The following is a 17,494-nucleotide window of genomic DNA, read 5'->3' as shown; positions in this document are numbered from 1 at the left end:
TGCATTTGTATGTCATTGATTTATATCCAAACAATCTATCTTGATTTTGTTTTACTTTCTTTCTAACTTACTTTTGTAAACTTACACTTACAGCCATTTTATGTCAGCTTTTAGTATAGCTTCCTCATTATTATGCATGTTGAATTAATTAATTTTTTATTTCACCTCAAATTCTTTTTGCCCCAAATATCAAGAAACAGATGATCAAAGTGGTATTGCCTAACAAGCACTTGGATTCCATCCTTTTATTAATTGCTAGTCTAGTACACTACTGAAATGGGTTGCTTTCTGTTGTGTAGGACACAGTAAACCATGATCACTCCAGTGTTATTCTAAGCCAAAGTTTTGCCTAATCTATCCATGCCCAGGTGGGACAGTCTCCCAGGACATGACAGATGACCTGTTGGACCTGCTGTGTTTCCATGGCAGTAAGGATCCAGTACAGGAGGCCAACTTACTCAGTCCAGAGGAGCAGGAGGTCTGGACACTTAACAATTGTTTCAGAGCCGTGGCACGGGATTTCTTTACAATATGTTTACATATTAAGTATGGATAGGACTGTTCCAAGACCTCAGAAGAAGACCTGATTCTTAATTTTAACGACTTCAGCAGTCAGTATTTAACTGCTAAAATTTCATCATCACAATAATTTGATTACTCTGAAGCCAGCTAGAAAAAAACCTCTCTCTAAAATTGAATGCCGTGAGCGTTTCCCTCATATGGCCAATATTACGTACCGACCTCAATAGTCAATGTATTTACAGTACACTTTGTTGCTAGTCTTTCTTTTGACTTACCATATTGCTACAGTTAAAAGTTTGGAAACACAAAATCTGTGCACTTTTGTCACAAAATATATTCTTTTTACGATATTGTACATATCATATTTATATCACTTATTTGACCTGACTCCCAGGACAGTGAAGAGCCCCCCAGACGTAAGGGTAATGTGAAGGGGAGAATGAGGAGGGCAAATGAGCCTGCTGTACATCGCTGGAGGTGAGACAACTGCACATATTGTAGAAACTCCATAACATTTTATGATGTTTACAGTGTCTGAGATCAAACAGCCATCACCAAAGATTTACCTCTGTAAGACTTCCATCTCTGCCTCCTCATGACATATGGATATAAAATTGTGTTTCTCATGACTGTAGGGATGGAGATGATGCAGACAGACTGTTCAACTCCCTTGCTGAACCAAGCGCTCGCAACTATTGCAGCCTCATCAAGGGTCTAGTCAAGGTTGGTTTTGACGTACTTCTGCTGCCCTCTGACTTAAGATTTACAACATGGTTTTGGTATGGCTTTTCTCTAAGTTCAGACAATACCTGTCATATATTCTGTTTGAAATGATTTGTGAAAAAAACTACAATAGGACTGCTTCTTTTAAGTTTTATGACACTAAGAAACTTGCTGTGCCGACTCAGATTTTTGCCATTCAACAACAAGTCATTTGTTGTACCAAACTAGCACCTCTGCAATAAAACAATTCATTTTGATGCGTTGTTATTTTGTAGAATCAAGTTTGGGACTTTTAACTGCACCAGATTCATTTCAAAATACATGTACAGTTAGATATCACAGGGATCATATTGTAATTTGTAGGGATGATAAACAAGCTGTGACAACTGGTAATCTGCAACATCATTCAGGCACAGTTCTGTGGAATAGTCTGAGGCAGAACTTGAGGCAGGCGCCCTCTTTATCGTCGTTTAAGAACTTGACTCGACTAGAAATTATGTAACTATGGACTATGAGATGGACTGATATTGTGTTGAATACGAAAGTATTTATGGAATGTTGAACTGTATCTTTTGTGTACTGCATTGTATTTAGAAGGTATTTAGACCTCTGACCTCCTCCACCCTTGAAATCTTGAAAAATGGCTCAGGCCAAATGATGTATCAAGGTTAAATAAAGGTTGAAAAAAAAAATCATGGAGACCTGCCAATCATGACAGATGTACTCATCATGTTGTATCCCTGTTTCCTTCAGTACGAGGCAGCGGACCAGGCCTTTAGAACATATAATGACATGCAGCAGAAAGGATTACGAGGTATGTGCAGACCCACAACCTGCCTGAAGAAATGTATATCTTCTGAAGGAAGTTGCAAAATTATTGTCAGGATGTTGTTGTTGTCTCTCTAACCGCTTCAGCTTGTCGGTATATGGTCACAAGTGCTTTAAATGTCAGGATGATCAATAATTTTATGATATCCAGAGTAAGTAGTTTTGTCACAGCAAAAAAGAAATGAAAGCAGACAGTCAGAACCAGGGACAACACTATTGACAGTACCAGTATGTCCTAGTACAAAGGCATTGGTAATGCAAAGATGTTCTGGCATGAATAAAGACATTAGTACCAAGGACAGAGCCATAGTCATATGTTTCCTACAACTGTTATCATGTCACACTACTGATAGAAAGGGGGTGTTTAGTGGAAGGAAATCCTTATGACAAGTAAAGTCTCACTTCTAAGGTCAGAATCTATGACCGCACGAATGGGTTTCCATCAGAAAGAAAATTCAGCACCAAGGACAGAGCCACCAAAATATGAACATGAGGAAAATATTACTTAAGCTCTTTATCCTTGTACACAAGTGCTCAAACTAATCTTGATCCTTATTCAGTTTGTGGTTACAAAAGTGCTCTCTCCTGCCATCTATTTATTTTATTATTTATTTATTTATGTCATCTTTACCCAGGGTTGTCCAACTCAGTGCTATTGCACCGCTTTGCAGTGGAGCCCTGCATCACATGAAACATTTACATGCAAACATAAAATCAATAAACAATAAATGAAATGAATAAATAACAATAGTAATGAAACTGATGTAAACAATGATACTAATCATAACAAATAAATACTACTAATGATACCAATATCGATACAAATCATCTGGCAATTTATAAGCTGTATGATTCAGTTTGAGATAGGCTGATGTGATGAAATTTACAGTTTACAGTGTGATCTGAATGTTGTTCCACTGTTGTTGTAGCTGATGCATCCACCTACAATGCTCTTATCAAATCAGTCAAGGAGGTCAGAGACCGGTATGAGGAGAGATGGGACCTTGTTCAGGTATTCTAACATATTATGTTTGATATATCATCTATAGAACATGCCAACAAACAGGCAACAGTTACTGAACATATGCTCCATCCACTGTTTGTTTGATCCTTTATTTATCAATGAGAAGCTCAAATCAGCCTGCAGGCCACTTTTCATTGAGGTCGTGAGGGAGGTAAGGGTCAGATGAAATATAACAGATATATGAAATTTATTACATTGAGTCCTAATAAATCTATCAACAAATATCAATACACATGCAGGTTACAAAACATAGTAGAGCAAAAGCTCAGCGTTCATAGTCCATTCGTTTTGGTCATTGATTTTCTTTTACTTCAAGAATCTCTTAAAGCAGGTCAGATTTGTTTTTCTTCACCATGTGATTTTCCCCACACATTCTGCCTGCCTGTTTCAGCAACTGCTGAATCAGATGAGACTGGAGAAGATCAGGCCCACTCTGCAGACCTTCAACGCCACGCTGAGGTCTATCCGCTTCTGTGGCATGACTGGTAGGAAGTCATGTTTAGATGTTCTCAGGGAGATGGCTCACCTGGGGATAGGTATGGAACTTTCTTAAAGAACATCCTGGCCAATTTGTAAGCAATCTTGCAGCTAGAAACTGACCATCCCTTTAATGTTAAGTGTTTAGTGTTGAATATGTTGCTTCTGCACACAATGTAGATCATTCTCATAATAGTCAACCTTCTGATTATGCCATGCTAATTTGAAACTTTTTTATGTTCTTTCCTGATAGATGCTCAAGTGGTAAAGGTAAATGGTTTATACACAAATGTATACAACATGATGTACACAACATATAAGATGTCTAACTAACAGTTTATCTTAAATGTTTACAGAACCATCGCTGGCCACTTATAATCACATAATGTCCATCTTCAATCCATCCAGTAAGTATTCATTCACACACTGTTCTGTAACCACATACATGTACTTAAGGTAGATATTAAAAGGTAGTGTGCATAATGATGATGTTGATGATGATGAAATGGCAAAATATGAGAAAATTGCTTACTTAATGTTTTAATTATTTTTGTTGCTGCATTTATGTACGTATCTAGTATAAGTGTATAAGTGTATATTCATGTGCTAACATCTGTAAAAAGGTAAGTTAGAAATATGAGGCAACCAGACAGGCGACAAAGTAGAAAGGCCAGTGTTGATTTTTGTATCCTTCCTACGCTACCAAAAGAAGCAAAATGATTAAGAATAATTGCATTATGTTACAGTTTCCTTGTTAATATCTGTGTGAAACTGAAAGTCCTCCTTTTTTTTACAGATTCACCGCCAAGTCAAATGCTGTACCAGATAATGGATGAGGTGGAAGGAAAGGAGTTTACAATACAAGACCAGGATGACAGTATGGACATTATAACCTTTGTCACTCATAGCTGATGCAGATCGACAGCAGGCTGGCAAGCATGGCTGTCTCCAGGACCCATCCCTCAGTCTTTGGATGGAAATTTGCTATTAGGGGCCTACAAAAATTTTACCCTTTCCATTCCAAAAATCTGAAATTTATTCTTAAAAATATATGAAAATGTGTTTTCATAAGCTTAAGATGACAGATTTAACAACTAAGATGAACATCATAAGCTCCAAACAATGAAGGAGGGAAGAAAGAGAGAGGGAAACATTTGTATTGGCTGTTTCTCCAAGAATGACAGAAGGAAGACATATTGGCTAGCCCCTGGGCTTCATTTGTGTTAGTCACATGTTTCTTGTAGCCTCTCGCACCGTCATGACACTTCTGTATGGAAATATGACACAAAGAAATGTCAAAGGCTTCACCAAGTCTGCAGAGAAGGACTATGAATATGTGCCTGATATTGTGGGAAGCCATGACAGTTGAGCAGGGATGCATTTTCTTCATTGTAAATTGAAGGGTCTGGCCATTTCTACAGTCTAATTCTCTCTCTTTTTTTCCAGGTCGTTTCTTTGTGGATGCCATGAACATGGTAAGTCAAGAAACATTCGAAAAGCAACTTGTTTGTTGCTGACATTGGATATTGCAATAGTGGTGAATTGTTAAGTCAAAACAGATGATTTTAAGAAATGACTTCTGTCCCTTATGCCCTTAACACCAGTTAATCATTATTTCCAGTAAAGCTCACAGATAGATAATCTTGCCCTTTTCTGTTGTGTTACTTTGTGTACTTTGTGAAAACTGAAAGAACAGTAATTTATTCTGAACTTTCCCTTCCTCAGTGCCTCCGCATGAATGATGTTGAGCTTGCCTATCGGCTGCACAAGTTACAGGAGACAGGGGAAAACTGGAGGCTCCTGGGAGATGCATACATACAGTCTGTGTACTAGTAAGTATGGTCCACAAACAATAAAGTACCTGCATTCGCTGTTTCTACTCAGCAGGTTTATGTGCTCAATCTGTGATGTTTCCTTTTTTAAAGGACAGGCAACTTTACTCACCATAGTTGGAAAGCAGTGTCATTTTTTAAGAAAGATTTTTTGTTATATAGACCAATTGTTAGCACTGTATTGTCATTTACAGCAACTTAAGCTTGATCTAAAGAAGGTGTTGATGTGAATGTGTAAATGATTGTGAACAGAATATTCAGCCACTCTGAGATTAAGATGAATGATGTTGATCATATTGTAATGAGGCATTTCTGTTTCAGTGGAAAGTTTCTGAATCTCATCTGTCAGATGGAGGGAGGAGAGGAGATGTGGAAGTGGTACAGGAACCTGGTGCCCTCGGTGGGTAACACACACTATATCTACCGCTTTATTGGCTTGGTGTGCGCTGGCTGAGTGCAGGCTACAGCATTGGCTATTTGTCAAGTCCATTATAATTGACATCACATACACAATACTCTCTGAGTATGTGAGTAAGGCATAAAGGCCCACACAATGAATAATTCAACTGAAACCTGAGGACCTTCATAATGGTTGGGTTATTAAACATGAAGCTAGCTGAACTGACAGCAAAACTTTACCAATTTATATTCCAAAGTAAGGTCTAAATTATGGTTTTCATGAAAGTTTCCTTCTTTAAGTACATACATGTAGCATGAAATCATACCACATAGACTCCCCCTAATCTGCAGTGTTAACTGTTGCAGGTGTATTATCCAAATGTGCCTTCAATCTTAAACATCCTGAAGTCACTGGAGGTCAGCAACATGCATCACAAGGTCACAGACTTGTGGGAAGGTAAGGTGTGATTGAGTGAGTGAGGGAGTGAGTTAGTGAGTGAGTGACTGAGTGACCAAGCGAGTGACTGAGTGATTGACTGAGTGAGTGACTGAGTTAGTGAGTGAGTGACTGAGTGACCAAGCGAGGGAGTGAGTGAATGACTCAACATTACTGTTAGCCTGGGATAAGTCATGATGGTTTCCATAGTGTGTTTTCAGACACAGTTATAAACTTTGCTTTGAAATCTTAAGGCTACATGTACAATGCACTACAAGTACATTTGTATTCAGTCCATTTTGCCTCCTTGTTGCTCAGATATTCGGTCCCTGCAGCACTTTAACAAGCAGGAGTTAGTGGAGGCTGTTCTTGAGTTCATGGCCAGGGAGAAACAGTCCCCTGAGGTAGGTGAACACAAATTTCATGATAGTAAAACTGCAGAAATGTTGGCTTGATGTTTTAAATCTTTGATAGAATTATTCAATACTAATGCACGCCAAAAAGTAGTCTGACCGTTTCCAAAATCATATCCAGTTGCTTGAGTAACTACTTTTGGCGTATCTTATTACCTGGATGTCTAACCTACATCGACGTTTCAATACTAATGCACTCCTGCATAGTGGATAGTACACACATTTTATTGTATTAAGTATTGATGTATAGTTTCAGAAGAACATTTGCATTTGTAGTTGCAGTGGCCAAATGTAAACTTTTTGACTTTGGGTTTGCCTGCCTAATACTAGTAGTAATATCATGTTGGGACACGAGTATGCAGCTATTGATGTTGTAAACTTCTTGGTCTAAGTATCTAAGTACAGTAACACTGTGCATTGCTAGTAATAACAAGTACTAATGATATTCAGGAGAGCAGTCCTTTACCCTTCACCTTTTCCTTTTGATAGTCATCCCTGATTGGGTATCTAGTACTGCTCCCACTCTTCATGTACATGTAATTCTGAAAACCCTACCTGATGGCCTTCCAAGCTCTAAATTTTTACCATACCCTGAATCCCATCTTTGTGCCCATGTTCAGATCCAACTGCTGTTCATGCCAGTTGTACAAAACATCAAGGACAACATTGAGTTTTACTACAAGGCAACAGCCCCAGCTCGCAGAGCAACTCTAAGGTATGTGCCTGTCATAATATTTTTGTGCTAATGGACAAAAATCCTCCAAACATACCTAAAAAAAACTATAAACCAGATCCAACATCTGTATGGAGATTACCAATGCCAGACATGGATTTTGGAGTTTGTAACCAGTGCCAGACATGGCTTAGGTCCCATGGCTTCAACCTTTTAGTCTAAAACTGCCTCTTGTTTAAAAAGAAAGCAGGTGTCACAAGTAGCCCACCATTTCAGGGGACTATCGTGATGTAAGGATCATCAGTTCTTGGAAGGTTTTCGGAAATAATACTAGGAATAGTACACTAGTCATCTCTAAATAGAAAATGTTTTTAAGACTTTGAAAAATAGAAATTTTGGCATACTCTGGTAACTTGCTAAAATAACATGTATAATCAAGGCTGGTAATGTTTGTGGTGTTGTTGCTGGAAACATGTCAGTTGACTTGTATCAATAGTTCTGAACAATCTGTTGACGCATGTTTCTTGTGATATTACTGAGACATTCTTTGAATCATCTTTTACAGCTGGAGCTCCGAGTCTCTGAGCAATCTCTTGGTCCTGTTTCTCAGAGCTGGGCAACTCAAGAAGGCCAGGTGCATGTTGGGATATTTCATGTATCTCCTATAAGCCAAGGCCTTTGGCATGCATAATGTGTATATTAGCATTCATTGTCTTACCAAACTGTTAGTTGGTTGGTCAAATGGGTGACTCAAAATGTTATCAATCGATTTTTATGATTTGCCCTTGTCTAAAAATCTATATCCATATCTAAGTTTTCCTGTAAAAACACAACACCTCTTCCATACTTTATGTTGTAGATGTTTGTTAAGATTTTGAAGTAAACCCTCATAATGTTCTCTTACCCAAACAGTGAGATGCTTCCATTGTTCAAGGAGTATACCAAAACTCCAAGGTCAGTTGTTAACTTACTTTATCTTATTGACATGCATGGACTAACAAAATTTTCCAGAAGGAATAGTTCTGATTCTGCATTGCTTACAGTCTACATGTCACATCTACACGTCACATCTACATGTCACATCTACATTTCACATCTACATGTCACATCTACATGTCACATCTACATTTCACGTCTACATATCACCTCTACATGTCACATCTACATGTCACGTCTACATATCCCATCTACATGTCCCATCTACATGTCACATCTACATGTCACTCTACATGTCACATCTACATGTCACATCTACATGTCACATCTACATGTCGCCTCTACATGTCGCCTCTACATGTCGCCTCTACATGTCGCCTCTACATGTCACATCTACATGTCACATCTACATGTCTCTACATGTCACATCTACAGGTCACTTCTACATGTCACATCTACATGTCACATCTACATGTCACATCTACATGTCACATCTACATGTCACATCTACTAGTACATGTCACATCTACCGGGGGTACATGTCACATCTACATGTCACATCTACATGTCACGTCTACATATCCCATCTACATGTCCCATCTACATGTCACATCTACATGTCACTCTACATGTCACATCTACATGTCACATCTACATGTCACATCTACATGTCGCCTCTACATGTCGCCTCTACATGTCGCCTCTACATGTCACATCTACATGTCACATCTACATGTCTCTACATGTCACATCTACAGGTCACCTCTACATGTCACATCTACATGTCACATCTACATGTCACATCTACATGTCACATCTACATGTCACATCTACTAGTACATGTCACATCTACCGGGGGTACATGTCACATCTACATGTCACATCTACATGTCACATCTACATGTCACATCTACATGTCACATCTACATGTCACATCTACACGTCACATCTACACGTCACCTCTACATGTTACATCTACATGTCACCTCTACATGTCACATCTACATGTCACATCTACATGTCACATCTACATGTCACATCTACATGTTAGCCCACAAATGACACATAGATCCCTTTACTCTGCAGGGCTGAGGCTATGGAGGAGTACCTGGCTGTCTGTGTTGAAGCTAAGGACAAAGCCAAAGCAAAGGTACAGAAATGACTCATATGCATTATTCATTTATTTATCATCAAAATGTGAATTGACTCATAGTAAGTTTAACAAGGGAAGACAACTAGTCTTATAACACACCTTGCATTTGGTGTCCTGAATTGCCAGCTCAGTTCTAAAGCTTTCAGTAAAAATCGCAACTTGACATCTCAATGTGTGTTTCTAAATTTGGTTATGGTACAGGCTAGTGGTTTTGATCATGAAATGTAAGTTTCAGCACTACAGCTTTTGCTTTTTGTGTCTTTTATTATCTTAACCTTGGAGCACCAGACCATGAAGAAGATACATTTGTGCCCTCCCTATTTTTAACAATCTCAGGCTGGTTTGAGCGTCGCTGTTCACTGTGGACTTCCCAAGATCGTGGAATATGCTGAGAACCTGAAATCTGCCATGACTGAAATAAAACAGTGAGTCTGATGTAACATTTATTGAAGTGGCAAATTTGATATTTATTATGGATTCATGAGTTGTAGTTATTGCATGGAAAAACATATATAAGACTGCTTAATAGGTTGCTATAGTGAGTTGCTATAGGTTGCAAAAATGGAAAATTATTTACTTAGTGAATTTCTCAGATTCTGTTATCCTCATCAGTTGGCTGTGGTTAAACATCAGGTACTGTGGGAGGAATGAGTGTTACAAGGCTGCAACAGCCATTTAAGTTTAAGAATCACTGAAAGCCTTCATTTCCTTTCTTTTAGTCAAGAAATGGTAGTGTACCATACCAATAACTTTGTTTCCAACTGTTTGGTATTATGTTAAAAAGAAACAACAAAAGGAATACAGCTGTATTGAACATCCATGCAGTGACATGTTTCTATTCTTTTGACAGGAGTGAGATAGATGCTATCCTCAAGGAAGAGCTCGGTGTGGGAGCAGAAGAAGTGAAGACCAACCAGTAACTCTGTACAAGCAGAAAACTGTCATTGACATGTTGAACAAGAAACAGACTTGCATTGAAAAAAACACATAAGTAGTGCTGAAGAAAGTTTTGAGTTACTTTGCAAGTTGCCCAGTGTTATATTAAAGCTAGTGAATTATCTTTACTTGGTGTTTCCTGTAGAGGTTGTGCCTTTTAGACTGAGAAGTCAGAGTTCTAGGAAGTTCCACTCGCTATAGATGGGTTTAGAGCTGAAAGTCGCCCAAACAGACAGAAAAGGTTTGTATGAGGTAAGGTCACTGGAAAACCCCATTTGGACTGAGCGGAAGTCTGCTACTGTCTGTAAGAGTAAGTTCAGGGAATACTGATTAACCATTCAAACGGCCCTGCTGTAAATTGAAATGCTTGTTCCCTTCTGCTATACTTAAGGATGGGCATGTTGCCCCACGTGGTGAAATTGGTCTTTGATCCTTTCAAGGCACTTCTGTAATATTCTCCCCTGGGAACTCTACATCCCACCAGACCAAGGAAAGGGCTCATGCCTATTCAAGTCAGCAATCTCTGACGCAAACAGACACATCACTTATTCCATAAGTGGGAGAATACCAGACAGCTTGCATAATAATGACTGAGAAGCTGTATAACCATGTCTGTCTCAGTTTGGTTTCTCTATGGCCTGCTTGTCAAGGTCAGTCTTTGTCATTTGACTGTTGAAATTCAAGAAAGGTTTGAAACTTTTTGATGCAGACGTTTTCATACAGACTTTTAATGATAACAGAAAAGTTTTGCCTGCTCTTAATTTGGAATTAAATAAAGCAAAGATAAATGCATTGAGCAAAGATTTGGATGTGCAACTTCCCTTAACAACATCAGAAAGAATTGACAAGCAACCGAATAATTCAACCTGCAGCATGTCTACATATGTATCCAAATAGATGTATGATGTAGGTTGAGGGATAAACTTGATGTTTCCTTTCTTTACCACTGCAGATCACTAGTCCTATGAGTAGAATAATCATGATAATCGTATCCCTTTTGGTAACAGAGCTAAAGCTACAACAGATTGTCACCAGTAGACTTGTTTGACGTCAACACACACCTGCAGCTTCAGGATAATGCTTTCTGTATTCTGCTTCTAAAATCATGTGAAGATTAGGTCTGTTCCTAAGAAGGAATCACGACATCATAATGGATTGGAGCAAAGGTTATGATTGTCAATTAGATATACATAATACTGTAAATGCAGAAATGTTTGCGGTGATTAATTTTTGCGGGACCACCGAGAACTTAAAACCACCGCGAACATTTTTTTATTATGGTATTAGACTGCAGTCTATGGTGCACCGCAAAATTAAAACCACCGCAAAAAGTCCTTTTACCCGCTACCGCGAAATTAAATCCTCGCGAACTTAAATGCATTTACAGTACTTGCTACAATGGACACAACGCGGTTTATTTAGATATGAGATATGTACATCCTAACTTTCGCAAACTCCTCAGCAAATTTGTAGCTATGGTTACGGTTTCTGTACAGTTTTACGTGTTGAAGCCATGTCAGTTATCTCTTGTGCTCCCACTTCTCCACACAAAGTATATCAATCTTGCAAAGCGGCCATATTCTGTACTAAGTAACTGGTTGTCCTTGTTCACATGTATTCATACCTCACGGAATGAGTACGGATATGACTGACTAGTGCTCCAAAGTTGCCAGGCACCGACCCGTTGTGTATAAAGCGGTGAAAGGTGAGGCATGGTCGTTGAGCATTCTTCGTTCATGACGTTCTTGGAGATTAGATCTGAACAGTGCACTACATCACAGAAACCCGCCGACGGCAGGTATGTGCTTGTTTACAACACCAAAGGTTGTAGATGCACATGAGAGTAAGTCACATCATACTTCTCAGAGGCTGTCCATGCAGGACTGAGTTACGCAGCAAAATGTAAAGATAAACATTGTGCAAATCATCACCGTTGTCTGATGGACTACATCTGTGCTTTGTAACATGCAGAACTTTTGACTGGATGTAGAAAGATCAAGAGGTTATTCCTACAAACTTCATAATTTTTGGCACGTTTCAATTTTTCAACGTTTCAGACTTACACATTTACAAAGGGTACGTCCAGGCGTGTCTTCGCTGAACTGCGCTAAGGGATATTGTGACCAGGGTAATGCCTTCAGGAGCAGTCAGAACCGAACTGAATTTGCGAGACTTCAGGAGGGAAGGGCAGGAATTTGGCGTGGGAGTGAATTGGTCCTGATGTGAAGCCATGGATTTGGGTCCGAATGAAGACATAATCAAAGATTCGAAGGTTGCTTATTCAAATTGTTCGCGCACGAATCGTGCCATTGTGTGATGCTGCTTACATTTTCTGTGACGGAACCTTGACCACCGACACCGCTGTACGTGTGACGCGGAAGCCCAGACAATACCGTCCCATCAGCAGGTTCACTTGTGAGATGTGAAAGTCAGTACCTGGAACCAGTAGAGCCTCTACAAGCCGTTAGGCGTGGGGGCCCGCTTTACAACGCTAAATTGCAGTCTTTCAGAAAGCCTTTCAAATGTTTACTATCCGTACACTGGCATAGCAGGTATAATTTGAACCAGTCTCCACTTCCTGTAGAAAGTACTTAGTTGATGAATTATGATGTGCGCAGTGGTCAAATTCAACGGCGTCGAGACACATGGGTTATGTTACAACTTACACGTATGTTGAAACTCTAAAGTAAATTGCAAAACTTAACTTAGAAAAGTTAAAGAGAAAGTTTAGAGAACCTCATCACAAAACGAAAGCCAGTACGTTAATAACAAGTTAATGTTCCCGTTGAGATTTAACGTTAACCCATGTTACCAACCTGGCGTCCGTATGCACAACTAAACGTACCGCACGTCGAAAGCCCGTCTGGAGAATAACTTACTACATAAATGTTCCGCCAGCCTATAGCTATCCATCAAGAGTGTGGGCATTGCCAAGACAAGGCTTATTACCATAATCCTATCTACCGTTCAAAGTATCATGCTAAGTACACTGGGAGATTATTACTACGTGCACAGACATGGGAGGACTTTCCAAGAATCCCTTGACAGTTATAACTAGTGCCATGCGTATGAACGATGACTTTCCAGAGTGGGTTCTGAGATTTCCCATGGCTTGAGCAAGAGTTTGAACTAGTTGCAGTGGGGTACAAACTCCTGTATGCAAACAAGCCTGCTCTAAAGCTCGACAATGAGGTAAACCACAAGGTGGGTGGCATTAGTCGGAAGAAAACGGCTGCTACGGCTTGTTACTGGAAGCTTTGGTATCCCTGCATCCGAGTTTGTACGTCAATGGACGTTGCTTCGGTTTGTTGTAATTAATTGCATTGCGTCACAGGAAGGCAATAGAGCCCTTAAACACTTCAAGCACCATTTAATTCCACTGCAGTCATAATAAAGGATTAAGTTTAAGCAAAATGCTGCGGACATTTAAGCAGTGTGAGGATCAATGTGAGACTGGCTGCACTATCGCGGCATGTGTGGTTTAAATGTGCTATAACAGGTTTTCAGAGACCCCTACTCCTAGTCTCACCAATTATTACTAACCAGTTGGGATAAGCTGTTATTGGTGTTATCTGCTACCATTGTAGGAGATATGGACTGTGATGGTTGCGTTGAACTTGTCGATTTACGAAGTATTCACGCTACTTACGCCCATCACGTTTCAATGTATTATACATTATAATAACTTTTATACATGTACATTGTTAAATATGACAAATATCTGTACGCACGCACCAGCTTCGTAGTTGTCGGTACCAGTACAGTACAAGTACAGCGTATGGCTCGACAGGCGGCCTGTTCCCGGCGATATTCAGGCCAGCAGCCTCAGGTGATGGGAGTCGCGTAGTCGCGTATTTTTCTTTAACGTGGTTTTAGTGGCCTACCTGCCGTTTGGGTTACGAAAAGCTCGCGCTTGGATACAATTTGGATATGAAATAATCTTGCTGTCTCTGCTTTTCTGCGTATGGCTGTTACGTCACAATATCAGTGACCTGTACCTAGCCCGTCGGCGTCGACGCATGAATAAAACGTTTTATAAAAGTTCGCCATTTCCCAGCATCTGGATTTCCAAACGGCGTCTAGGCTCATAAATATGTATGGGATGGTTTGCACTACACTCTGATGTCATTTTTTTACAAATAAGAAAAAACTTTGTCTCAGTCACCATGTTCACTTAAGCCCCGGTCACAAAGCGCGTACGATTCCTTGCGATTCCTTCCGATGCGCAGTATGAGCGCAGTGCGTCGTAAGTCGGGGGAAAATCGGAAGCAATGGTTTAAATATATAAAGCCGTGGTCACAAAGCGCGTAGTGCATCGTACGATGAGGTCATAAGAGCGTTCCTGTGTCAATCGCAGTAAATCGGGGAGCGTCGTATGACGAAAAATAGAGCTGAAATGGATTTTGAACATGTTCAAAATTTCGCTATCGTCGTAAGATTTTATTTGCCCCCATAGCAGACTTCATTACGGCAATTTTTGTCTACTGATGAGGTTATAGATTTATGAATTGTTAGCATGTTGTGATCGTTTCAGTTTTCCCTGATATTGTCGATATTGACGAAAAGGGAAAATATATCAGTCGCAACTGCCACAGTCGCAACCAGAGAACAGCGCGTCCCGCACAGGTGATGCAGACAATTGTTTGATCGCTTCATGCACATGAGTTTATAATTAGATCAAATCTAAGCTCTCGTCGGTCTTGGGTCAGTTTACCATAATCGTAATAACCATGGGGACAACTCGAACATAAAGGCAGGCTCTATGAGTCGGAAATATATATGATATAATGCTTATGATATGATTTTTGTATGATTGCATCTTTTTGTTGATAGCATATCATGATACGATCTTCGAAAGAGCCTGACACGTAGAGCCGGCAAGCAGGCCGAGATAATCATACCAGTACTCACGCTTGATTTGACTTTTCTTGTAATATTCTTGTTGTCATGGTCTCTTTTAATTTATTTTTACAGTTAAAGATATTATAGGAAGGTATTCAACAGCTAAGTCCACATTTTGTTCGTTAAAGAAGCACAAAAGCGGCCAGGCGGCTATTCAAAAGAGACACAAGTGAAAAATCGTACGACGCTGGAAAAATTGTGAACATCATCCGATGCGTTGCGATGGCTGATTTTGCTTACGATTTTGCTGCGATTTACTGCGCTCATCATACGATATGCGGAATATACCATCGCAAGAAATCGTACGCGCTTTGTGACCGGGGCTTTAGTGAATGTTGAAAGCAAACGCATACGTGCGTCAGACACCTGACTAGTATCTGCATAAACTCCAGGCGAGCTAGGTGCCTCCTGACCACCAGCCATGAGTTCATTTAGTCGTGCGTCAGAATAACATAATGGTTCAGTCCGACAATTCCAAAGTTTCAATTTTGCTTCATATTATAAAAAAAAAGTGCATGCTCGGATTAGGAAAGCCCCGGTTCACTTAAAGTGAAACATCAAACAGAAGCGTGCGTCATAACAGAATGCAACACTGCTTCGGTACAACGGGTCAACAACTTTCGCTTTTTCCCCTACTGAGAAGTAAGAAAAAGTCCGTTCTCCGAATCAACGTACATCTGTTCACGTACGACGCAGACATCAAACAGAACTCCGTGCGTCATGATAATAATTGTTCCAGACGAACAATGATTGGTTGGCGGGTTCCGTAGGATGTCCTTTGGGACCCGTGCACGTGGCGTCGTCCGTGTCAGCTCTGGCTATGAATGCTGCTGCTCCTTTCCACTCACCCTCACTTCTGCCGGAGCCTCTATCTGTGGCTCAGACTTCTCCACCCGCACAGCCTCAGCATGCAGAGTGTTGCTCAGATGTTGGCGTTGACTACCGCCGTAGGATGTGCGATGTTTGCCGTTTCGGCAGGTGACACATTTTTCCTTCTAAGATTCTGGGCACTTTCCTTTCACTCTACAAGGGTACTTCCTACTCCTCCAAGTACTTTCCTTTTACTGTTTAGGGCACTTTCCTTTCACTCTACAAGGCTACTTCCTTCTACTCTTCCAAGTACTTTCCTTTTCCTGTCTAGGGTGCTTTCCTTCTACTACTTTAGGCAGATTCTTTTTACTATTTCAGTTCCTTCGACTTTCCGAGCGCTTTCCTTTTACTTTCATGAGCGCCACTGGTCTCAAAAAGAAGCTTGAAGACTTAGCTTACCTTTTTTGCCAGATTATTGCTGTGTCGCTGTCTTATTAAACTCATCGCCACGGACAAAGTCTAGACTTTTTATTACACTGTTATACTCTTTAACTATCCTTATATTATGTAATTTAGAAAGGCTTCCCATCATAATGCTTTGTGAAGTTTTCATGGAAAGAATTTCAGTACACAAGGTACGAGTAGCTGTTCCATCTGTCATAGTCAAGCTTTTCTTGGCGGTTTCAACTCACCAGTGGCTGAAAGTCCGATGCATGTTGTGGGCAATCGGTAAAGCTATTTCTTTACGCCTTTTTGGAAACTGGCAACTTTGGCAAGGTCTCTGTTGCTCCAGATGTTTGTGCGAAGCAATTTTGTCAAACCTTCCGCACATGATTTCACCATGTTGGTAAATTTTTTGTAAAGTAAGGTTCTTGAAACACACCTAAAGTATTACTCACTCACAAAGTTTCGGTCTCTGTCAGACACCATCATCATGGTAGATCATCATCATCATTTTGTCAAAGGTTCGTTAAGTATTTTTATATATTGTTTGTTTGTTTGTTAGTTGTTTGCTATGTAATTGGCTAACTCACCTGGGAAGGCCGCTCCAGTCTCCCGACAGACTGACCCACACACTGCCGAGCAGCCGCAGGCTAGTCCCTCTGGGCAGTCTGCAGACGTGGAGCACGGCAGGTACTTCTTCAGACACAACATACGCTGTGTGTGCGTCGGGGACAGGTTCTCACACGGCCCCGTGCGGCCTGGGGGGCACATATCACAACTGGTTATATATTGCAACGATATGGCTAATCAGGTTAAAGGCACCTGTAGTTATGCTTGTATTCTGGTACAGTTAAAAGTGTGGCAAAGCAGACATCTAGCAATCAAATATATAAAAATACTTAACGAACCTTTGACAAAATGATGATGATGATCTACCATGATGATGGTGTCTGACAGAGACCGAAACTTTGTGAGTGAGTAATACA

The 17,494-nt window shown here is 40.2% G+C and overlaps 1 protein-coding gene across 1 annotated transcript in view; it reads left to right on the top strand.

Moving 5' to 3' along the window:
- The window catches only part of LOC118414298 (pentatricopeptide repeat domain-containing protein 3, mitochondrial-like), a gene marked incomplete in the record, with an annotated part of 15,412 nt that extends 4,932 nt beyond the window's left edge, over window positions 1–10,480 (top strand). The window contains 18 exon segments of the mRNA XM_035818256.1: window positions 917–999; window positions 1,158–1,245; window positions 1,999–2,059; window positions 3,003–3,085; window positions 3,489–3,633; window positions 3,931–3,981; window positions 4,371–4,451; window positions 5,021–5,049; window positions 5,300–5,406; window positions 5,728–5,806; window positions 6,172–6,262; window positions 6,560–6,645; window positions 7,275–7,369; window positions 7,893–7,961; window positions 8,240–8,281; window positions 9,350–9,413; window positions 9,753–9,841; window positions 10,267–10,480. Of these exon segments, the coding sequence (XP_035674149.1) occupies window positions 917–999; window positions 1,158–1,245; window positions 1,999–2,059; window positions 3,003–3,085; window positions 3,489–3,633; window positions 3,931–3,981; window positions 4,371–4,451; window positions 5,021–5,049; window positions 5,300–5,406; window positions 5,728–5,806; window positions 6,172–6,262; window positions 6,560–6,645; window positions 7,275–7,369; window positions 7,893–7,961; window positions 8,240–8,281; window positions 9,350–9,413; window positions 9,753–9,841; window positions 10,267–10,336 (1,413 nt within the window).
- Between the last annotated feature and the right edge of the window lie 7,014 nt (window positions 10,481–17,494).

The sequence above is a fragment of the Branchiostoma floridae genome, chromosome 4 (genome assembly GCF_000003815.2).
Source record: "Branchiostoma floridae strain S238N-H82 chromosome 4, Bfl_VNyyK, whole genome shotgun sequence".
Lineage (NCBI taxonomy): Eukaryota > Metazoa > Chordata > Leptocardii > Amphioxiformes > Branchiostomatidae > Branchiostoma > Branchiostoma floridae.
The sequence above is the reverse complement of the archived record's forward strand: the minus strand, read 5'-3'. Positions and strand labels throughout refer to the sequence as shown.